The sequence below is a fragment of the Zonotrichia leucophrys genome, chromosome 4, assembly GCF_028769735.1.
Source record: "Zonotrichia leucophrys gambelii isolate GWCS_2022_RI chromosome 4, RI_Zleu_2.0, whole genome shotgun sequence".
NCBI classification, from domain to species: Eukaryota; Metazoa; Chordata; class Aves; order Passeriformes; family Passerellidae; genus Zonotrichia; species Zonotrichia leucophrys.
In genome coordinates, this window is record NC_088173.1 from 66,323,428 (window position 1) to 66,347,783 (window position 24,356).

At 40.7% G+C, this 24,356-nt stretch overlaps 1 protein-coding gene across 3 annotated transcripts; it reads right to left on the minus strand.

The window, feature by feature from the left end:
• Window positions 1-146: 146 nt before the first annotated feature.
• ST3GAL5 (ST3 beta-galactoside alpha-2,3-sialyltransferase 5) lies at window positions 147-24,117 on the minus strand. 3 transcript variants are annotated; one of them, XM_064711973.1, is made up of 7 exons: window positions 23,952-24,117; window positions 11,521-11,632; window positions 9,671-9,785; window positions 7,501-7,844; window positions 5,927-6,113; window positions 3,927-4,085; window positions 147-2,764 (listed from the first exon to the last, which is right to left on the minus strand). In XM_064711973.1, exons 1-7 carry the CDS (start codon window positions 24,028-24,030, stop codon window positions 2,498-2,500), a joined length of 1,263 nt encoding a protein of 420 aa, XP_064568043.1. In that variant the 5' UTR covers window positions 24,031-24,117; the 3' UTR covers window positions 147-2,497. The 3 variants fall into 3 exon arrangements, with proteins under 3 accessions (XP_064568043.1, XP_064568044.1, XP_064568045.1); XM_064711974.1 differs by having other exon boundaries at window positions 23,905-24,117; XM_064711975.1 differs by having other exon boundaries at window positions 11,511-11,632; window positions 23,952-24,108.
• Between the last annotated feature and the right edge of the window lie 239 nt (window positions 24,118-24,356).

Below are 24,356 nucleotides of genomic sequence, written 5' to 3' on the forward strand. Positions count from 1 at the left end.
AAACAAACAGAGAAAAAGTTCCCAGCTACCATCTCCCCTGTTTTGGGGTATGTGGGATTGCATCAAGACTTTCAACTGGATCAGCAAGACATGAAATTTCCTTAAAAGAGGAGGGAGAACAAATGGCAAACGGAGTGACAAATACATAAATAGAAAGTGGTTTCATCAGTTTATTGCTTTTTGCTGCCATTTCATGGAGTGTCAAGTCTGCACAGACTACCATGGAGAACAAGGTTTTATCACAAGCCATAAAACAGGTAGGAAATCTAATCCTACATCCACACAATTTGCAAATTTTACAGTAAATACAGCATCTCCAAAAAGCTATCGGCATTTACATTAATCAACTGATTATTTTTAAGTTGCTGAACAAAATGAAGTGGTGAGGGACCATGTGCTCAGATATACAGACTTCTGGTGCATTCAAGACATCCTCCCAATACACACATTCTGAAATCTTCCAAAATTTCATTAATACTAAATGAAATTAATGTATTCTGCTTCCAGTTTAAATACCAGGAGAAAATAGTTTCCACATTTTAATATATTAACTAAAGGACTATCTGTATAAAACTCTTCACACATGAAATATTTTTAAATTAAATAATATAATATACTTACAAAAAAGAAAAAACAGACTAGAAATTTATTGCTAATACAAAAATTAACGCTTTTCATGGAAGAGAAGACTAGATTAATATTATTGCTATGAACATAGTGCCAGAAACAAGAATTCCTGATTTTCAAATTTGTTCAGCCTCCACAATTGACTTTAAAGGACCTGTAGACATGTGGGACTTGGGAAAGATGAGGTCCACACTTTATTCAGCTGTGGTTCATGATCTGATGTCCTTTCATTGCCTCTCAGTACAACACTGAGCATCAGTCTGCTGCTCCTGCCTGCCAACATCATCATTCATTACATCTGCTCTCCACAGAATAAAAACCCAAAACACAACCACCCTAATCTTGCATTTCCACATGAGTATTTTTAATATGTGCAACTCCAGCTTCATTCATCTCTATGTCCATAACAAAGAAAAGTGGGAACATTCACCAGGTGAAGAGTCCATGATAAGAACAATGTTCCTAGGCCAACCCTTGATTGAATTGCTGACAAGCTTCCACTGCCAAAGGAAGCTTTTTGCTCATAGTGTAGATTGAGTAACACAACTCCTCAGTGCAAACAGTCACACCTGATACTCTACTCATAACAAAAATATAAACATAAAAACTGAATTACACATCTGCACAGCCCAGTGCCTTTGCAGTGCACTGATTTCCACCCCCAAGAACACACATCTATAGCTTTCCTTTCTCTTCTTGTTTTTTAAATTTGTTGTTTTCAGCAGTTATCTACCTTGTTACTAGATTATGCTACTTTCTTAAAGTGATTTTCTTCTTAACTTATACACTCACCCAATTACTGACTTGGGGAAAACCAACTCTACCTCTCCAATTAAATAGACAAAACTGGACTTCACAAGGGTTATCAGCATTGCAAACTATTAAGGTGACAATAGCTATAATTAATTACTTAAGGATCATAAAATTAACCAGTGGAAATTGTAACCTAGTCACAGATTTTTGCTAAATGATTGATACAAACGAGTGTTTCACAGAACCAGCAGTTCTCAATCACTCAAAATATAAATTTTTAAAAAGTGGCAGATTTTGTATTAGTGCCAGTTCTTTAATCAGGGTAACTGAACTCTACTGGAAATCATCCAGTGAGAAACATTTAAGCAGGTCTTCAGGAATGGAAATGACCAATGACCTGGATTGGGTAAAAGCCTCCTCCTGGCTAAATCCTCTTCTAGAGTGCCTTAATGTGCTTCACAAAGCAGGATTTTAACCCAAAACATTCATATATCAATGGTTTTAATATCAATCATGTATCAATATCAAAGTACTTACTACTCAGTTGTTGCCACAACAATTCCTTTTCCTTCACTCCTACATTTGTTCTTCACCCCCCAAAAAATGTATGAGCAAAAGAATATAAATATTTGAGGAGTAAATGCAATGCTCAAGTTCAGGACATGCAAGACTTGAGAAGCATATGCCTTTCTTTTCATGGCATGCATGAAAAGGAGTCAGTGTACCAGGAACTGGATCAACAAAGACAGCAGATCAGGAGAAAATAATCTTGCACATTCTGTTCGACAATTCAGGCCAGCCACGTGTGTTCCATATACATTTGAAAACAAAAACCTGATTTTATTCAGACAACTTAAAATATTAAATACTTTAAATGGATGTCTTTCAACTCCAAGTTGAATTGATGAGATATTTACACAGCTATTCACAGAAATGTGCAAAGTAAAGTCTCACAGGGAAATGAATTTAGAACCTGACAGCTTGAATGGGACATTAAAAAAGGCAGCAGGGATCCCATGTCCATTTCATGCACACTTTAAAGAACTAAAGAGAGGGAAAGGGATGATCCAGCTGAACCTCTGGAAGTGGAACAAATCCTGTCCATGCTGCAGGTTGGTCACGAGCTGTCTTTGCTGCAGAACTGACAGTGTATCCCTCCAGTGAGGTCTCTGACAACTTGTTCTTTGATCAGTTTTCGCAGGAATTTTGTTTCACTCGTCACGTTGTGCATGGTTTGTTCCTTCATGGCAGCCATGCAGAGGCTGTTGTAATAGTGCAAAGGTGTGCTGGGCTGGTCCAGGTCATATCCAAATCCTGCCAGGCTCACTTCATCACACAGATGTGTGGCCAGAACAACTGCTGTGACCCCAATTGTAGGTACATTCTAAAAAAGGAGAAAAGTGAAATTTGCTCAGTTCAAACATGTTGTCCTTTACCAGGTTTATAAACACTTTACACAACTTAATGACTTTGTCTATTCCCTCTCCTCATTTAAAACTGAGATCAATTATAACTACAATTAAAAATCAATTCAATGATCAAGTAAAACTAAAAACTCCAGGGCAAAATACCAATACAATTTAAGTATCTTTCAACATTATTTTTTTTTGCTGTGAAGGCAAGATGCCCTATCACTGTGTAGTTAAACTGCAAGTGATCCTTCACTTCAAACAGTCAAACAACCCCTAACAGAGAGCTAAACTTGACATTTCTTAATGTACAATTACCTAAGTCTTGAGCAACAACAGGCTCTCTAACAGTATTCTTCACAAATTCTTTTCACTGAACAACCTGTGAAAGAGACAAATATACTACAACACCATTAAGATACTCAGCTTGGTATATGTTATTATGATAAAGAAACATGAGAAGATCCTTCAAATATTTGTGCAATAATCTTAAGTGCTTTCACATTTTGGTAAAGAGATGGTGGTTAGTGTTTTTGTAGTTCAAGAGAACTAGTGACATTCAATTCCTCAAACGTGCAATTAAAGTACCAGAAATGCAGTGTATAATTAAACCAGGCAATTCATCACTCTGTGCCACTGCTGGAGCAAGGACATGGAGGGGGAAATGCCCATCAGCTGCTGCTGAGCATTCTGTGGCACACACAGCACCCCAGCAGCTGGAGGCTGCTCCACACTGCCCTGGGTCCAGGCTCCCTCTGCTCTCCCTGCAGCTGGAAACATCTGGCTACAGCTGGCGGCTGCTTTAGCTCAACAGGGCTGCTTTCAACAGCCTTAACATACATCAAATGCATGTTTTTAAATACTGGAATGAGTTCATGTCTCACTGCATCTGAATGCCATTTCACATCAGTATACAGGCAAAATATCTCATCTAAAAAGGTGAGCTGAAATCTGACCTTGATTTTGCACAAGAAAATACAAGAGTCTTTTGAAAGCACAATAATTTCCTTATTACCTGAAACCAGCTCTGCATAGAAACTGCACAGAGAAAGTAAAAAGCCCAAAACTTTTTTCAGTTTCTTATTTTTATTTACTTGGCATTTTACTGCCTCTTTTTGTTCAAAGGAAACTTCTTACCTTATCCCAACCCCAGAACTTTGATCGAGGCTCAGGGAACTGCAAAATGTCCAAAGCTGTCTCTTTGATAATGACTGGATTCAGAATCCTAAACTGCTTTGATGTGAAAGGAATTTTCTCAGCAACCTCCCTCCAAAAGAAGAGCCGCATCCACAGAGGCTAAGAGAAATAAAAAATCTAGTTCAGAGGGAAACTGAAACAAACACAGCATAGAAGTTACAGAATTCACCAGTAACCCTGAAAAATTTAGCAGTTTACAGCTAAGGTGGTTTGGAAATATCATTGTACAGATCAAGTGAGTGACCCAAAAGAGGAAAAACCTTGAAAGCAACAGGAATTGCAGAGAGGACAGCAAAGGGAATAGTTGTTTATTCTGAATATCTGACTGCACTTGTGTTTATCAGTCAGCATATTCACCAGCACCCATGGGTTCTTCATTTCTTTAAATACTGCAGCCTGTCCCAGCACAGCTTCCCACAAACATTAACCAGGCATTCTGAAGCAAGCAGATTGAAACCAATTGTGCTCAGGCTCTGAAGTGAAGGGCTGTTGCTTGACAGCATCCACCTAGTGATAAATGCAACCCTTCAGAAGAGGGTTTACACAGACTCAGAAACCCAGACTGATCTCAAGCCACTGCAGTCAGTCAGTTGCCTGCTAATGGAAGAAGAAATACCACATCACACTAATTCTGCAAGTCTTTCCATGAAATGGGCAACATTAAGCAAATTTATTTAATTAAAAAATTAAACTGATCCAGCTCCAACATAGACCTATTTTTTTTAAAATATGCTTTAAGGAACAACAGCTTGAACTGATCAAATACAGGTTGCAGTGCTCCTGTTCTCCCAACCATGCTCTGGATCAGTTTACTTCAGTGGCAGTGCCTGCACAGAGAGCTGAGCCAACTGACAGCTGAGCATTTGAAGGAAGTAGGGCTGCAGCTCACAGAATCACAGAGCCATGAAGTCAGACAGAGCCTCTGGAGATCACAGGGCCCAACTCCCCTGGCCCCAGCAGACACCTCAAGCCAGATGCTCAAGATCATGTCTAGATGATTTTAAGAAAGATGCCCATGGATATTCAACCTGACAAATTCCCTCTTGTCTTATCAATGGGCACCACCAAAAAGAGCCTGGCTCCATCCCCTCTGCACCCTCCCCTCAGATATTTATTTATGGACATTAATAAGATCCCCTCCAAGCCTTTTCTTCTCCCTGCTCTATCAGTCTTTCCTCATGGGAGAGATGCTCCAGTTCCTTAAGCATCTTCCTGACTCTCCAATGTAGCAGTAGACAGCCATGGTCAAGATTAAACACACCTTCTCATATTGTAAAAATCACAGAATTGAGAAAGGAATTTGGAGTACCTAAACTAGCAGAGATCAAACTGTTAAATGACTTGACAGGCTGCCTTCTAAATCTCTCTCAGTAATTTTTACTTGTTGAAATTATCTGCCTGCAGATTAAAAGAGGTGGAAGCCACCAGTTCACAATAATTTGGAAACATCAACCCTTTCCATCAGTTCCTTAAAAATCTCAGCACTTCTATAAATGTTTAGTAAAAAATAAGGAACCTCATAACAAATGTTCAATCACACATTAATTCCATGTATGCCCATTGCAGCAGTACAGACTTTAGCAGCTAAAAAAATGGACTAGCATTCAGAAATCTCATTTCTATTCTGGGCTCTGCAGACTTGGTCAAGTCACTTAAACCAAATGTGAAATGAATTCCACTTCAGCAAATGCTCAGTCTGTCACGTAGCCTGGTGCAAACCACCAATATCTCCACAACAAAAAAAAAGTGTTACTGTCAGCATGGGGCTTCAACACAAATGCTGGTCCAACTGTAACTAGGAGACAGAGCTAAAAAAACCCACAAGGTTATACAAAAGATCCTCAGCACGATAAGCCAGGAAGTAACAGATCAATCAGCTTCTTTAAGCTTTAGAAAACAAAAACAGAAATACAGGTACGTGAGACTGTCACATTACATACCAAGGTTTCATTTTTTACCATGGCTTGAAGCCAGCTGAAATCAACTCCTTTAAAGAGGACAGCCACAAACAAGCTTGCAGGAGGATACTCATGCTCAGAAAGGGGGGCTCCTTCGGGGTACGTCATCCGTATGGTTGTTTTGTTACCAACATGATCCGTGTAGCCTTGAACTGGTGCATCATTTAACCTGGGGAAAACAAACCCACCATGCAGGGTATTACATAAACAGGTTACAATCTCATTAGAGTATCAAACACTAAGCAAATATTTGTTATTTGGCCCACAGATTTTTAACAGAACAGACTATGGTGTTTTCTCACAGCCCTCACGTTCTTGCCTCATGCACTCTTGCAGCCCATTTATCTTTGGGAAGAAGCCAATTCTATTTCTAGATTAAATGGCACAAATGCAGAACTTGGGAAAGAAAAGCTTGAAGAGTAAAGTGACTTAAGGCAGCATTGCAGAACTTCCTATCTCTTGCTTTGTGTCAACTCAAAGAGGCTTAAAAGTGGAAGAGGAAGAAAACACACACAGTTGCCTGTGTGATAACTTTTCACACATATATATTTATACATACACACACACTCACGAGTATTCCACACAAAAAATCATTCAAATTATCCCTCCAATGCAATGCATCCTGTGGGTTTATATCATTTCCACTTCACCAAAAAATTTAAATGCTGGCACACAGCTGACAAGAATGGAATCATCACTCTCCGTGAGTTCTGCAGAATAGCTCAAGTCCTGCAGACTTTTCTGCATCAACAGAAAAATCACCTTCATCCTGCCATCCCTAATTTCAGAGGACACCTAATGCAAGTTCTCTGCCCTTCCACGTGCTAATAAGGTTTGTTTACCTTTGAATAAGGGCTATTGATTCAATGAATATTTCCTTACTAAGATGAGCAAGCCTCAGTTTACAAAACAAGTTGAGGAAATGCTGGTATTAATTTTATTTGTGACTTTACATGATTCAAAACAAGGTGGTTCAAATTGTAACGTTCAGAAGGCACAAATACAGAGCATGTAATTCAGATATCAGAGATTGTGGCAATCAAAGAAAACAGTCACTGACCTCATAAAGATAAGGGAAGATAAGTGTGCTATAAAGTGTGTAAGCAAACTGTGTACTGAAACACCAATTAATGTGTATAGTGTTTGAAAGAGCTGTCATAAAAAAATCTTTCAAATAAGTACCCAAACTAGCCATGGGGAAAAAAGCAGAGGTGAGTCCTTAAGTCCTGAAGTTTAAGATTTGAAAGCTTTCAAATGTGAAGGGATAAACCCAGTACTGTCTACTTGTCACTAGTTTCTGTCTAGTTTCTGCCCATGTGATTTTTGTACCTGAAGTCCACAAATAATTACACTGAATTCCTTTCCTGTAAACATGACATTTTATTTTGCTCCTAAGGCTTCAAATTCCACCAAGTCCTAAGCAAATTTCTCAAAAGCACTTTCAGAAACAGTGTTATAAGTTGCATCAGTGTTGGAGATATTTTCCCCTTAAAAGACAATGCTGGCTCATAAAGTAATGAAGAAGTAGTTGGAGTCCTTAAATGGAAAAGACATACCTGATAACAATATCAAACTGATTCAATAAGTGACCCAGCTCTGATCCATGGAGAATTCCACCACTGCCAACAACAACACAGCGCTTGCAGTGCTTTGACTTCAAATCTTCTGGTAAATCATGCTCAGGTAAGAGCTCAAGGAGACCTTGAAGTTTATCAGAGAACTTGTGAAATCCAAATGGAGGTTCATATTTAAATAAAGCTTCATCTTCATTCATATTTTTCCTTGCAAAGGGAGATATGTCCATGCTGTATTTCTCTGCAAACAACTTCTTCATCTCTTTCCTGGCATAAGAAGGTCGGCACTGCTCCTGCAGCACAGCGCTGGCAAACTGCTGTGCCCTCTGAAACAAAACACACAGGATTCAGCCAAAAGCCAGCTGCAGGCAGGCACAAAGTCATCAAACTGTGGGCCACCAGCTAACCACCAGCAGTTTAGCAAACACACAAAGTTCAGTGTGGAAGTACAACAGATTTGAAGCATTTACTCAGAGGTAGATATGAGCCAGTGCACGGTGAAAACCTGCAGAGGAATTCCTCTCCACTCCATCACTTAAATCCAGATGTGAGGTTTTCTGAAGAATATATTAGGGAGTAGAAGTGCTAAGTGAGAATGAGCTGTTTGTACCACCATTTGCAACACCAAATAAAAAAACCTAGACATATTTCTAGCTGTCTAATTTAGCAGCAAGAGGAATTCCACTCTGCTCTGAGATTCCACCAGAGACACATCCACTGGGTAAAAGTTCTGTGCAACAGCAGCTGGACTTGTTACTCATCAGAATGAAGCAACACTTCTCCCATAAATATTGCTAAAGTGCTAACAGCTAAAAGGAATGCTAGGTGGGGGTGTTATGGGCCTTCTCTCAAAGACTGGTCACCAAAATAAGAGACTACAGTTCCATATTGCATAAAAAGATTAAAGTGACAGAACTACACATTGATCCATCTCATATTAAAAACAAAACATTATTAGTGCACATTTTTAGGAATCTGTAGTGGCAAGCTGGTGTCTGATGTAAAAAGAGAAAAGCAAAGGTTCCTCCAGTGTAATTAAAAAAAAAAACATGAGCAAACACAGGAATCAAAGATACAAGATTCAAATGTACTGCTAATTTAGTCCTCCTCTACTGTTAAGGAACAATAGTGTGTATCTGAAGGAGCAGGCAGGGAAGTTCTGCTGCTGGTTTTTTGGGGTTTTTTTTCTAACCCAGATTAACCTACAGAACTTCCCCTACCACCATTATGAAGGTTTCTGCATGAACACCACTCTGGGCAAAGCATGACTGAACAACTTCCCAATGTACTTTTTGAGATAGCAATAAATACAGTCCATGAAGCCTTCAGGTTTGCTTGGTTTAATGTGCTTGTTCTTCAGAATCAGAAATTTTATTGAAAAAGTAAATAAGTCAAATGAGAAAAAAGGGAAGGCAAAGAGGTTCAGAAGGGGAAAGATAAGCACTGGGGATGATGGCAGGTGGGGGAGGATGCAGGTGCAGAAATGCTAAGATTAGGCTGTATTAACCCAGGGTTTCTGCTGGAATTGCCTGTTAGCATTGAGACATTCAAAGACAGAAATGTAACAGCCCTAGGGCAGGTAAGTTCTGTTGTAAAGTGCAAATAGGATAAGTAGCAAAGGCTTCAATGGTGTCTGTCACACCTCTTTAAAAGCTAAAGAAAGCAGCTGCTACCTCGAATGAATAAATGAAATAATAGCTGTACCCTCTTGGACATTTGCCCTGTGATTCCAAAAACATCTGAGCAACTACAAGGCAAAGCAGACTGGGAAACTGGCTTAGGTAAAAAAATAAAAAGCCCTTTGGTTTAATATATTACTTTGGGGTGGTTTTAATATGTGACTTTTCATTTGCATCAATGTTCTGATCCCCAGTGTCATCTGCACTGACAAAATGGGATGATGACATGTCCAAATTTTAAAGTCACACTTCTCTAATTTTACCCCCAAAAACTCAGTTCCTCTATGTGCTTCTGCTGTCATTTTACAAGAACAAAAACCAATGTTTACAGCATGAGTTGAAGCAAAATATCCTTCTGCTCAACACATAATTCCAGCATTTTAGTTCTTTGTTGTGGAGCCCTGTAAGTCTTGTATTGTCAATTAATAACATTTTTTAAGTGAAATGGAAAAAAAAAGCCAACAAATACCAACCTTTACACGATCAAGGTCCACATATGGCATTTTTGTTCTGTCACATTCCTCAGGGTCAAGATGCAATTTGAGAATATAAAGGAAGCACCCTCCAACCACAAACAGTGCAAGAATTCTAAAAAGCAGGACAGTGGGAGGTAGGAGAGAAAAACAAAAAATATTTTTTCTGATGTTCAATCAACTATTAAATCAATATTTTTAAGCAAATTTAAGACAGTTGAACTTTATGTATTTTATGTGAGCATTTTATTTTTATGTGAGTATATTTATGTGAGCATTTTAATTTTAAAAACCCCTTTGCTCTGTTTACTTCAAGTCTTGTATAACTCTTCAAAGTTATCTGCACAAAAGTATGGACACATATAGATGCCTAGATAAGGAAAATGCCTGCCTCATATATTTTAAATGCATCTCTGATGAGTCAAACAATTCTCCTCACATAAAGAAACCAACAGTGATTTGTTTTTCTTTAGAGGTCATATCTTAGAAAACATATTTCCATGCAAGCTGAGAAAAAGGCTGGAACTTCAAATTGGATGATTTTGGGCCAATGGCCACCACTGAAACAAAACTTTCAAGTCAGTGGCAGGCCAGAATGCAGAACTCAGGTGCTCAGGCTGAAAAGCCTTAGTTACTCACAGCCCCAAAACATGCAGCAGAAAAAGTCCAACCAACTTTAAAATTGAAGAACACAGACTGTTCATATTTTTAATCTAATTTCTCATTCCTAAAGAATGCCACTGCTGATAGCCAAAAAGTCACTTAGCTCATTTCATGTTTAAACCCATCTGTAGAATATTTACATCATTATTTGGTTAAAGCTGTGGTTCTTGCTCAAGTGTGTAGTTTGAGCTTTTTTATTGATTTTCATTTCCTATTGTTTCCTAAGGACTGGACATTTGTTTAAATGTCTTTTAAAGCTGTACAAGTTATTAAGTGCCCAATGCTTCTTGAAACTCTTTCAGATAAAGTTAATACAAATTTCCAATATTTTTTTTAAAAGCTTTCACTATATGCTCTAACAGATGCAATTCCAGCACTCAGTGTACAGTACAGGCTGCAAACAAGGTGACCACTGGAAAAGCAGGACTGTTCTCATATCTCACTTAATTAAATTACATTTTCCACTGATAGGTGATCTAAGAGCTTCATTAGCATGTTAGGCAGCAGCCCCTGGAGATCAGCCAACAGGCAGAGAGCAGGAGATTCACAGCTGACAAATGAGGCTGCTTTTCCTCCAGAAGTTTATCAAATATCCCCAGACCCAGCTGGGGTTGCACCATTCAGGTTACATTCACCTGTGTATGTAACAGTTTGTCTCTGGGTTTTCTAGCTTTAAGACCTAAAAATTCAAATGGCATCACAGTAGTGAACATTTTAGGTATAAAATATGGTTCTGGATCTATGTGTGCACACACTCCTTAATTTGATGTCAAGCTATAAACAAAGGAGTAAGGTTTTTGATGTAGCATTCCAGAAGCCTTCATAACAAAAGAACTACATGAAAACACCTCCCAGGGATACCCACTCAACATCCTCTGGCCTTCCATTCCCTCAGTTACCAGGCTGGACAGAAGTCTCAGCATTGTTATTTATCTGCATACAAAAAAGATTGGAAATACTCGTGAGTGAAGTCCTAGGATGTCACCTTGCCTTGGGAAGACAGGTACTGCAACGAGTTATCCTGGGCTCCACAGAGTGTTTTCAGGAAAGCTGTGTGCTCAACCCTCCATTCACAGCCTGTGGTAATCCCATGCCTTGATTTCTGCATCCATTTTGCAATTGCCCAGGCTGGGGGCAGAACAGCTGTCCTCTGTGCAGCTGTGACAATGACACTTACTTGCGAGTACCTTTTAGAAACCAGCTTGGTCTTCTCATCTTCATGTGCAGCCCCCTTACACCATTGCACAGGAGGTGAATGACCACTTCTCAGCTTCCCAGAGTTACTGTCACTCAGCATTGCTGTCAAAGAGAAAGAAAAAGTCATCATAACTTTTGCTGAATTGAAGAAAAGTTCACAGGACACCCATGGAGTGACAACTTTGTTTCCCAGAGAAGACTGTGATTCTTAGTTATGGTGCCAGGAATACTGAATTGCTTCTGAGCTCCTTGTGATCAAGAACTTGCTCATTTCAGCTGCATCACCAAAACATGATTCTAAAAATGTTGCCAGGTCTTTGCATGTTTCACAACTGCCAATTACATCAGTTACCATCAAACACTCTAAACAATATGCTCAGGGTATTCAGGATCCCTGACTCAAAATCAAATCCCTGTGCTGTGCCCCCCACTAGGCTTCAAGGATGCTCTCAGCATACAAAACCCATACAAGCCATCCTCAAAAGAGCAGCCCATGTTTCAAATCACCTCCCCAGCTTCCCCAAAGCCAAACAAACATCTCATCATCACTGCTCTGAATCTACCACTGACCTCTTCAGCAGCCCCAACAACATGGCCAGCAACTCCAGCAGCAGGCACCAGAGAGGGTGAGGAGGGGATTTCTTGCAGGCACACTGCAGGACCAGGAGGCTGCCAGCACCAGGGAAGCCCAGCACAGCTCCCTGCACAGAGCATGGACAGCCCAGCAGGACAGCACAGGGCTCCCTCACAGAGGCAGGGAGGGCAGGGCACTGATCCTTAGCTGATAAGAAGCAATCTTGCTGCTCCCACAATTTCTATCAGCACGCTCCAATATTCATTTTGGGAAGAAAAACACATGGTGGCACATCATCTTCTCCCAGGCTGCTGCCAGTAACCAAAGATGTGAGGGTGGAATGCCCATGAAGAGCCCACCTGTATGAGCCTGCTGGGTTTCCCAGGGAGAAGGAACAGGCAAGGGTTTTTCCTGCCCTCCCCACCCAAAGCAGCACTCCCTTTGATCAGCCAGCCACGGGAAGGGGCAGCCTGCTCCTCCAGAGGGGAGGGTTTCAGCCCTGCTCCTTCCTTTGATCTCAGTACCTGACCCTCTCTGCTCCCCACTGCAAAGGTGCTCACCTGTTCTCTGTTTCTTATCAAATAAAATTAAAATTTTAGACAGTTTATGCAACTCAAAAGGAAGGTGTCTGCGGCTTGTCTTGTTAATTTTTGCTTTTTTCGAGCTGGAGTTCGCTAGCTCACTTATGTTTTTGAGGCAGTTTTGTGGATTTTTCTTCATCTGAATTTCTTCTGGTTTCTGAGGAGAGGTTTTTTAGCTCGAAATGTTTTTCTAGAGGAAGTGCGGCATGATTGACAGTCGTTGAGGTGGCTTTAGTTATTAGTCTTTTGATCAAACTACGGATTAGTACGTATTCAGGGTAGCAGCAGGAAGTAATACAGAAAATGGGGGGAGCAAACTAACAAACTTAAGAACACACTACAGCAACCTGTTCTGTTCTCCTGCCAACAGCTCTGTCACAAGAACTCCTAAAAAAGAGCAGGACTAAGGGAAGGCTTTTCTCTAGGGATGATCTTCCCTTGTTCTCCTTTCCACCTCTTTTCACTGCTTATGGTGACATGACCCATTTGAACCAGGCTGTACAGCCACTTGAAAACTGCTTGATTGGACAAACAACTGATGTTCTTAAACACCAGGATGAAGGAGCTGAGGAGACAGAAGTACCCCCTCCAGATATCAAATCCAGACCACTGAAATGTCAAGGGTTTCTAATTCAGAAGATGATTCAAAGTCAGTCTCTGCACGGAGAGAAATTATTACTGATAATCACAGCAGAAGGTCAAATGCCAAAAAACCCTGTGAGAGGGTGGGACACAGACAGATAAAGATCAACAACAGCATCTGAAGTTCTTTGAAGAGCAGGCAGCAGTCAAGTCATGCTTTCAAGGTCACATGCAAACTATTACAACCCACAAACACAGCAACACAGGAAAACCCTAATGGTTTTTGCCAGCAGGAAACGTGATCTCTTACCTCAAACACAAGTAACTTGGTTATTATGGCATCACTAAGAACCTCAAATTCCCCACCTGACAATTTACTAATTGCATAGACTTTGAGCTGTCACACCTATTTGCTGGCCTTTGTTCCAGCCCCTTTGAGATCTGGAATAAAATCTGAAGTCATTACCAACATGGTTATCTTGAAAAGGGGTAACCTGAAACTTAAGGGGTAAGTTACATCCCCCAGAATTCTAGCAGGTAAGCTGGAAATCAAATCCAGCTCTCATCTACCACACAGCCTGTCAGGACACAGAACCAAAGAGCAGGTCACAGGGAACCTATGAAGCCTTAATAGCTCCTCATTTTCTCAGAGCAACACCTCACCTTTACTGTCTGAATCTATACTGCTGAATAAAACCAGCACTGGGTGCAAAACTGGGTGCTGACAGCACCACCCCAGTCATCCACATCAGTCTGCTCTGAGATAACAGCAGCAAATCGTTCAAGCTCACATGGGTACAGATGTAAAAAAATGTGTTACAAGGACCATATCCCAGAGTCAGTTATGGATCACCAGCCTGAACTGCTCTACCCTGAATGTTCAGTGCCAGCCCAGCAGGACTGGGGCTATCACCTTTACAGCATACACCCTTCCTGCCACTCAGCAGCTCTCATGTGTCACAGCCATCTTTTATGTGAAATCCTTTCCTTAGGATTTTTCCTCCTGAGAAGCCTCAAGAACAAAATGTAAACATTGATTATCTGCTACTGTGGAATGCAACAACTAGATCTTTGATTAATCCATATTAGGTGTTTGTAATTAATGGCCAATCACAGCCCAGCTAGTTCAGACAGAGAGCCGAGCCACAAACCTTTGTTATCATTCAGAGAGCAAAAAAGAGAGAGCAAAAAAAAGAGAGAGCAAAAAAAAGAGAGAGCAAAAAAAAGAGAGAGCAAAAAAAAGAGAGAGCAAAAAAAAAAGAGAGAGCAAAAAAAAGAGAGAGCAAAAAAAAAAGAGAGAGCAAAAAAAAAGAGAGAGCAAAAAAAAAAGAGAGAGCAAAAAAAAAAGAGAGAGCAAAAAAAAAAGAGAGAGCAAAAAAAAAGAGAGAGCAAAAAAAAAGAGAGCAAAAAAAAAGAAAGAAAAAAAAAAAGAGAAAAAAAAAAAAAAGAGAAAAAAAAAAAGAGAGAAAAAAAAAGAGAGCAAAAAAAAGAGAGAGCAAAAAAAAGAGAGAGCAAAAAAAAGAGAGAGCAAAAAAAAGAGAGAGCAAAAAAAAGAGAGAGCAAAAAAAAGAGAGAGCAAAAAAAAGAGAGAGCAAAAAAAAGAGAGAGCAAAAAAAAGAGAGAGCAAAAAAAAGAGAGAGAAAAAAAAAAAGAGAGCAAAAAAAAGAGAGAGCAAAAAAAAGAGAGAGCAAAAAAAAGAGAGAGCAAAAAAGAGAGAGAGCAAAAAAAAGAGAGCAAAAAAGAGAGTGAAGCTCTTGTTATAACACAATAAATCGTCTTTAGTGTTGAATATGCAGATTTTCAATAATTAATTTACTATAGTATGCATATTTTATAGCATTTTTACACAACTTATAAGAATTACTACATTACTATACTATGTTTACGTGTTAAACCCTAAATCTTATTCTTTGGGCCTTATTTGCCAAGCTGCAAGGCTTGTTTTGAATCTTAAGCTTGCTTGCAGAGAAAATTGTTTCCTCCAGAGGAGATTACATTCAACTAGTCACAACTAAAGGATCTCAAAAGTTGCTTTCATTTCAATCTCCTTTATAGTTTCTATATTCTCAATATTTTTTGCTAAGCAATCATGAATCAAGAATGTGGTAGACACAGCAGTCAGTAGAAATTCTGGTGAGTTTTCCATTTGTTTTAAGAAAAGCCTTTATATTTGAAATCTTTTAATCATCAGCCCAGTTTTAGGTAAGTTCTAATCTTTGCTACCCTGAATTTTGGCCAGAGAGACTTGTTAGCACAACAGCAGTCAAGTGGATCAGATATTTTTTTCCATTTGATGTGAATAAACATCAGGTCATAAAGAAAAACAAAGTACAGCTTATTTAAATTAATGGAAAACACTGAAATCTTATTAAATAGGCACAAGCTTACCAAGGAAGAGCTTTAGAGATGGAGAGCAGAAGAAAATTTACAAATGTCAGATGAAAAGCTTTCTTGTTTCATCCTGCCCAACAACTAACCTGATGAAGAAGAAGAAGAACCTTTCTTCTATTCTTTCAGAATAGTTTTAATGTAATATAGATCATAAAATAATAAACCTTCTGAAACGTGGAGTCAGATCCTGGTCTGTTCCCTCAAGCCGAGACGCCTGTGAACCCCCTGCCATTCCTGCAGCACCTGGACAGCAGCACAGACAAGCGGTGTTGGGAATTTAGCTGCTAGAAAATGGAAAAGTACAAAACCATGGCTAATTCCAAGTCCGGCACCTGCAAGATAACAGTGTCCTTGGGCCTAGCTGTGGTAGGATAACAAACAGTGAAAGAGAGATGAGAAAAGAGAGATGGAACCCCTAAGGAATGAGGAAGAGTCCATGGTATAGTTTAACCAACAGATTGCTTGGCTTACAGAATATTCATAAGTTTATTATGTGCTGTATAAGTGTTTGATGCTTTCTTTAATAAACTGGACCTGGGATGAACCAGCTGGTGTCCTGGTCCCCTTCCACAGACAGAGGCTGCCCCACAGCAGCACAGACAAGAGGTGTTGGGAATTTAGCTGCTAGAAAATGGAAAAGTACAAAACCATGGCTAATTCCAAGTCCAGCACCTGCAAGATAACAGTGTCCTTGGGCCTAGCTGTGGTAGGATAACAAACAGTGAAAGAGGCATGAGAAAAGAGACATGTAACCCCCCTAAGGAATGAGGAAGAGTTGATGGTATAGTTTAACCAATAGATTGCTTAGCTTACAGAATATTCATAAGCTTATTACTTGCTGTATAAGTGTCTGATGCTCTCTTCAATAAACGGAATTTGCTTATCACTCATATTGAGTGTCTGAGTCTCCCCTCACCGACAAATGGCTCGGCCCCGACAAAGGCCCACATTTTTTCTCTGTGACAAAGAGGCACTCAGCCCTTTGGGAAAGGGATGGGATCACTCACCCACACTGAGGGCTCCCAGCAGGGACATAACCACTACAGCACAAAACAGGGCAGCAACTGCCTCTGTCAGCCCCACAGATCTCCACAAACACTGCATGAAATGGGACCTTTTTAAAAATGAAAAAGCAGGAAACAAGCTTCACTGATTTTCACCAGAGAACAATGCAGGTATTAATTCTTTCTCAGGTAAACAGAAAGAGGTAACTTGATCACAGTCCATAGGAACCTAGGTCAGAATGGATTGTGCATAAAAGAATCAGTCAAACTTGGTACCAGGCTGCAAGAGATCTGAAAGAGAAGGAACTGAAGATGTAGAGGGTGATGAACACAGAAGGGAGTAAAACAAGAATACAAGACTGCAGTAAGTGCTATCAGAAAATTATTCCTGTCTCTGACCAAAACAAATTCCAGTTGTTCCCTGATTCGCTCATCCTGGATGTGCAAAAAGAAACAATGAAACAGAATTTAATTAATCACAACACATCCTTTCCAAGTCCAACTCTTAGTATGCATAATGATTTTTTTTTGTTATTTATATAAGTGACATAATGTCATTTTCACTTCCTTTGCAACAGTTTACTTCAGTTTGACTTCTGTCAGTCGTGATCATGACAGATGATTCCCTTCTCAAACAAGTCAATATATATAGACCAACACAAGTAAAACACATACAGCTTTTTGTTTTTTAATTACCTAGGGTTGGATCCTGCACCCTTACTCAAGTCAGCGAGCCCTTTCATTTGCTGGAATGGTGCAAGACAGCCCAAAGGAGCAAGGGGGCAGTAACAAGCACCTCAGGTGCACCTTTCCCACAGGGCCTGAATTAAAGTCTCCGAGTTTGCAGAGAGATCCCAGGAGGACCAGAGAGCTGTTGCATACAAACACCATTACATTCTTTCAGAAAGGGGCCCTGCTGCAGTTGTTCTGAGAGCCATAAATGCAAATGGCTCGATTTGTGTACAAAACACAGCTCAGCAGGGTTGTGGTGCTACCACCACATTTTGCATTGACACTTTTATAGTTACTCATCGTGGTGCAATTAGTGAGGAATCAAGGGATTTAAATTTGGTTCATCTCTATGCAAAGCTGCTACTGAGGCTAAATTGTCCATTAATACAATATACTCCAAAGCTTTTAGTGGTGTTATTCTTTTCACCATGATTTACTTTTGCCTCATTGCTGTTCTTATGTAGACAACATTTCCACACTTGGAGTATTTCAGAAGCAACTCATTTAAGCTTCAGGAAGTCTTTTCATGCTAATGCTAAAAGCTAAAAAGCAGCATGTATCAGGTTGTACACAAGCACTGCCACACCCTGGAAAATGCATTTCAGCACCTGGATTTGCCCAAAGCCAAGGTCCCTCAGCAGGCACTGGGACAGGAGCAGGATGCACACACCTGCATCCTCACCACACCCCATCAAACCCAAACCCACAGCCCCACACAGCTGATGCTTCCACTTTTCCCCTCTCACAGCAGCCCCAGCAGCAGTGGGAAAATTCAGCTTTACAAGGCAGGCACCAGCAAGGTCCTGCTGCACAGAGCAGCCTTCATTTTGTTACAAGCATTTCAAAGAAGCTTGCAGGGAAAGCCCTCAGAAAATGAAACCCAAAAGTCACACTTATGTAAAGGAATTACAAATCATGAATGGTGGGGGTGATGCAGGCATTGAAACAGAAATGAAAATGAATGCAAAAATACCCAAAAACCACTTGCTGACCTCATGCCTCTTCCCCTCAATCAGAGACACGTAAATTACCTGAGCACATTTCCAAAATCAGTAAAGGATAAGACAAAAGCTACTAGGTTTTAAGCAACATTTTTTTCAAAAGAGAAACACAAAGTTTTAAAGCAGAGAAGGTGTTTTTACACAAAAAACTTGAGCAAGGCACTTTTTATTGAGATGTGGTTATTGTTTAGTAATGAATTCTGTATGAATTTCCTGTTCTGTGGCTTTTAAACAAGACAAAAAAAAAATCCCACAGATATACCACAAAACTGTATGCAAGAAATTAGAAGAGAATAACTAAGAAAACTTTAACTACACATCAGTTTTGGACACATTTGGAGAAAACAAATGGCAAAAACCTGACAACTCCAACATTAATGTCTATGACTACTTGCAAGAGTTGAGCCCATGAAAAGATTACATATTTCAATCTATCCTCATTATTGACCAAATAGACAATTTATTCATTTTAATTAAGGTTTTCAAAAATGATAAAGTATTTTAAGAGAAGGTTATTAATTTATGACAAAACATGAAACCCAGTGTGGTGACAGTCACAGTTAGGATTGATTTTGTTTGCTTCTGCACGACTGAAATCCACAGCAACCAAAATGTAAGGGCTGAGACATTAAAAAAGGGAATGAAAGGAATGATTAATTAGGTGACAGGTTTTTGGTTTATGCTTCAAAGCCAGTCACTAAGCAGAGCTTCTCAGATAATACCTAAAAATATGAAAAATACAGAATTCTTCATCTTCTGTTCTATTTTAAGTCCATCATTACAAAACTGATTCCAAAATCAGTATAAAACTCTCCCAATCCTTCCTACATCCATCCCACAATCTGTTCAATTCTCTTTAATTGGCAAACCAGTCTTGATTTAGGGAAATTTGATTCAGGATTTTTTGTCAATGAATATAACTGCTAATCATCAATTCTAATATTGGAAAGAACAAAATAACTGAGGAGTAAACACTATTTCTTACCAGCTTACCTACAGTGGCATGGGAGCCCACAAATCCCCCAAGGTTTCACTATCAAAGCTTGGCACCTTCAGATCCTTCCCATGCTTTCAACCATCATCACTGGAAACAACAAACTATAAACAAGAAATCTTCAAATAACCTCTATCTGTTTATATAAAACATGACAGACAAATCTTCTTAAACCAACAGTGGATCAAGCCTCATCCCAAGAACAATTAGGTGGGGAAATGGTACTGGAAAGTAAAAAATGCTGAAGATAAGCAGAGTTACTTGTGCACCCCTTAACTTGTCAATGACTTCTGCAGAAATGAATCCAAACTTTTCAGCTGAATTTTAAACGCAGGTTTAAGAGATCAGGAAAGCTAACAACCTGCCCACATGTTGAAATTGGATTTAAAATCTATACAAGGGAAGTAAAAAGCTTTCACCTGGATGGCCCCATTTGCCCATATTGACAAAATACTCAGGAAAAGTGGGGAAAGAAGAACAGACAAGTTATCCCAAAGGAACTGTGTTTGATTGGAAAATCTCCTTTTATGACACAATGAATGCTGAAATACCTTCTTAAAGGATTTTTTGTTCAATGGTGCATGATGAAAATCCTTTAAAATCACCAGTGTGAGGGAAAATTCCAGTGATATTAATGATCCAAGGGAGACTTACTAGGAACAGGCTAAAGCATGAGACTTGAGTTGTGATTTGTAGCAATATGTTCACTCTTGGATGTTTATCTTCAGATAATTTCCTGATCACCATCCTACCACTTCCTATCACAAGACATAATGAGAGCATCCAGGGAGCTGTGGCAGATTAGGGACTGACATCTTCTCACCACAGGAAAAACAGGAAGCTAAATTTAAAAATTAGAGACTTCTACCAATTATTTCTTCATCTACCACAATATAAATCCCACAGTAAAGTTGGCACTTTAATATTTAGACACTTGAGAAACTTCCCTTGAATGTTATCTGCTTAGTGCCTGTTACTATTGAATGAAAAAAGCATTTGACATCTGTTTAATGAACAGAGTCAGTTGATTTGGTTAATTGAAGACTACATCTGTGATAGAAGAAAAAAGTTTGGCCTATAAAATGGTTATAAGCAGCTACAACATACATCTTACAAATTAACTTTAGCCAGAAAGGCCATTTTATCAGACAATAAAAACTTGAAACAATGCTGTCTGTATGGTCTGCAGTTCATTTGGTCAAGATCTGTCTCCTCAGAAAATGAGAACTTATTACTGAACCCTCTTTGTGTGGATATAGTTGGTAAAAAGTGAAACAAGGAGAATTTCAGAGCAGTTGACAGAAACTCTCAAAGGCACCAACAGGATGAAAGGTGAAAATTATTTTTTCTGGAGCCAGGAATATCACAAAGCAACATTAGTGACCTAGAGGCATGCTGATTTTTCTGTCCTTGCCTTGTGACACTCATGTTTTCTTCTAATTGTTTAATGGGTCACTCCTACATCCTCTTTGCAACATCAACCAGCAACTCATAAAGTCATTAACAACCTTGCATAATTGTGTCTACTTGAGCACGCTTTTCCTTTAGGAAGGATACACATAGTTAGGCTACAATTTGCTGTTAACCTTGGGTCATCCAGTAGAACATCAAAAGAAATTGTTTCAGCTCAAATACAGTTCCATTGCCAGCTTAACTATACTGTAACTTAACTGTTCCACTCTGAGATACCCAGAGTGTAACCATCCCTTCCTCTCAGCACCATTCACAGGAAGCTTTCTGGACATTGAGCAGTCCAAAATAATCAAAGCAGTCCTGCTAAAATAATATTATAGGGAAAGAACTCTTACTGAGGTTCTAAATGACAGCTCAGTGTTCAAAATAGAGATATTCTCTTCATTTCACATCTTAGCACCCTCTAGTCAAACTCTGCAGGCTTTTCTCTGAAACCTCCTTCAGGGGCTCTCAAATGAGTAACAGCAAAAAAAAACCCATAAAACAAAAACACAAGAAACATCACCAAGATGTGCTTCAACACTTCAGCAGGCTGCTGATGCTTTGGGACAGACAGAAGCAGCATCTGAATATGGAATTTTTCTGATTCACAAAATGAGCCACAGAAATTCAGTGTCCCAGCCAAGCAGGAAGAAATGGGTAAATTCAAGTATTGCTGTTGTGAACAGTGTGCTATTAAAAATTTCAGTTTATTTCTTACAAGGGAAGCTTTTAGCCTGGTGCAAGAAAGAGTGGCCTGCCTGCCTGGGATGCTCAGAGCCTGATGTCAGCCACCCCCCAGCACGTGCTGAGCCCACAGACACACACAGTGAATGAGCTGCAGCCTAACAGCATTGTCCTACCCAAAATCTGCACATCTCCCCTTTCTCACCCTCCTCAGACCCACACATGAGGAATCTCCTCAGCACCTGCAGGGAGAGCCACAAGAGCCAGGAAGGAAGCACAGTGCACCAGGACACCTCATCTTGCACAAGTGGAAGAGATTTCTGAGCCCCTGCAAGGAAGCCAAAACAAATTGGGTCTTTCCCCTTACATGGGAAGTTTGAGGGGAAAAATCTTTCCTAAAAGAAATGGTCTGAAAAGGCAGGGCATAGCATTAATCTTTGCTAAGGAAACAGCAGACTTAAGATATTTCATATTACATCTGACTTATGTAGCAGAATAGCACCAAAAAAACTGATGATTATAAAACAACATCAACATTACAGCAGCATTTTTACCACACTATCATCTAACATTCCAAGACATCACAGTAAAATCACACTTACAGAAGTTAGAGAGGAGATGTCAAAAGCCTCCCATAAAGAAAAGGCAAAAAATAAAATTGCAATACAGTAAAAAACACTGCTGTGAACAATTTTAATGCTTAAGTTCTGAACCTAAGGCCTCAGAACCTTACAGGCTGCAGAGTGCTGATGGGATGGGTAAAGGAAGAGCCTCTCCCAAGGGGAACAGAGAGCTTGGCTTGTCCAGCTGTGCAAAACAAGAACCGAGAGTTTGTCCCTAGATACACCAAACATGCAAATAGCAAAGCCAAAACAAAACCTTTCAAACAAAAGCATCATGCTAGCACACATGAAAAAGTGGACATAAACAAAGAGGGACTACAGCAAAAGATTCCTGAGCAGCAAAGGATCAGCCTTGCCATAGGAGCAATGGAAAATAACAGACTACAAATATTTTAAGGAAGGCTTTAATAATTTATGAATGGCATTATCAGTGAGAGCTGCTTGTGACAGGAAGACTCCTCCATAATCCTGAAGTCCTGTTGGTTCTGAAGCACTGGAAGTGCCTGCTGGGGATGCTTTAACCTGTTCTGTTACAGCAAGTTCCATTCAGACTCACACGGAATTTGAGAATTACACCATGACAAGTTTGAATCATTGCCTGGGTCTTTTTCAGATATTTAGCCTTTATTATACCTCAGGAACTACTGAAGTCTTCCACAGTCTTTTAATCTAAACAAACAACGTGCCCACCAAATGCTCCAACTCTGCAGCACTCTTGGCAAGCTTCACATCTGATGTATGCAAAGCAAACAAAACTGAACATTTTTAGCTCATTCTCCTCGGAAAAAAGGAAGTTTCTGCTACCACACTTTGGCCAAATGACTGACAGGCAGTTAGGAGCAGGATGTAGGAAGACAATCTGCTGGAACTCTGCGGAAGGAAGGATGCTAAACCTCAAAAAGTTGCAGAAAACCAGAGGAGGGATGAGCTCATTTCTCACCATCCCCACGGAAGCAGACAATGCACCAAAATGCTTTTGTGACCTAACTCTCCAGCTGCATTTTGACCTCTTAAAAGAAATTCCCAGAGTTTGGCTAGCAGAGTGCCTGGGAGATAGCTCAAGGTTTCCTGCTGCATGATCCAAAAGGGAGACAGCAACCTCACTGCAGCATAACAGATGGAATGGCACAGTCTGCGTGGAAAACACCCCTCTAAACTGAATCGGCACAGTCCCATTGTAAGCTGCAGTTTAAAAAGATGTATCCACTCCAGAAGCATAAAAGAGCACTTATCTTAATGAGTTTTCTTTAGGGAAATAATGAATATACATCTTTATCTACCCTTTTCTCCAGAATGACACAAGGCCAGTCATTTTCCACCGCAGAGCTGTTTACATTCAGTAGTTTAAAGAACATTTCCTAATCATTTGCCTAACTAAAGAGAGCTGCAAAATAAACATCCCTCCTCCAGCAGCCTCACAGCTTGATCTTACTTACTGAAACAGAAAAAATAGATATAAAAGCAATCTCAGCACAAAGCAGGGGGGGAAAGGAAACTCTTTTTCGTGAGAGGCGCTGAAGCCAACAGAAAGGCTTTGGCAGTAACAGCAGAAGCCGTATCTGGTTTGCATTCACATCACTCCAAGCATGAAATACAGAATCCCATCGGAACCCGCAGAGAGGCAGAAGCCTGTAAATTTCATTCCAGAGGAACAGCTCAAGCCAGCCGCAGCTAACACATCCTCCTCTCCCTCCAGCCCAAGGCAAACCCGCCTTCCACCGCCCCCATCTCCTGCAGAACTCGCAGCCCGCACCTCCCCATCCCCGCTGCTCCCTGCCTGGAAGGGAGGGAGGGAGAGACCTGGAAGCTCCGGCGCTGGCGGTGGGGCACATCCTGCCGACTGCTCCGGCCCGAGCCCGCAGGCCCGGCGCCGCCGCATGGGCCTGGGCCGGCGCGGTCCCCGCTGCGGTGCCGCGGGCGGTGCGGGCGGCGCTCGGCGGCCCCGGCGCTCGGAGGCGCGGGCACGGCGCGGCCCCGCCGCAGGTAGCGGAGCCGGCGCGCGGCGGGGGCGGCACGTGGCGGCGCGCAGCCAATGGGGGCCGAGCGCTGCGCCGCGAGGGGCGGGGGCGCCGCCCGCGCTGAGGGGATGCGGGAGGGCCGCGGCCCCCGCCCCGCTCCGCCCCGCGGCTTCTGTGCGGTGACCGCGTTACAAATAAGCGCTTTCTTCGCCTTTCTCCCCTCCGCAATAAATGGTGGGCTTGGGGG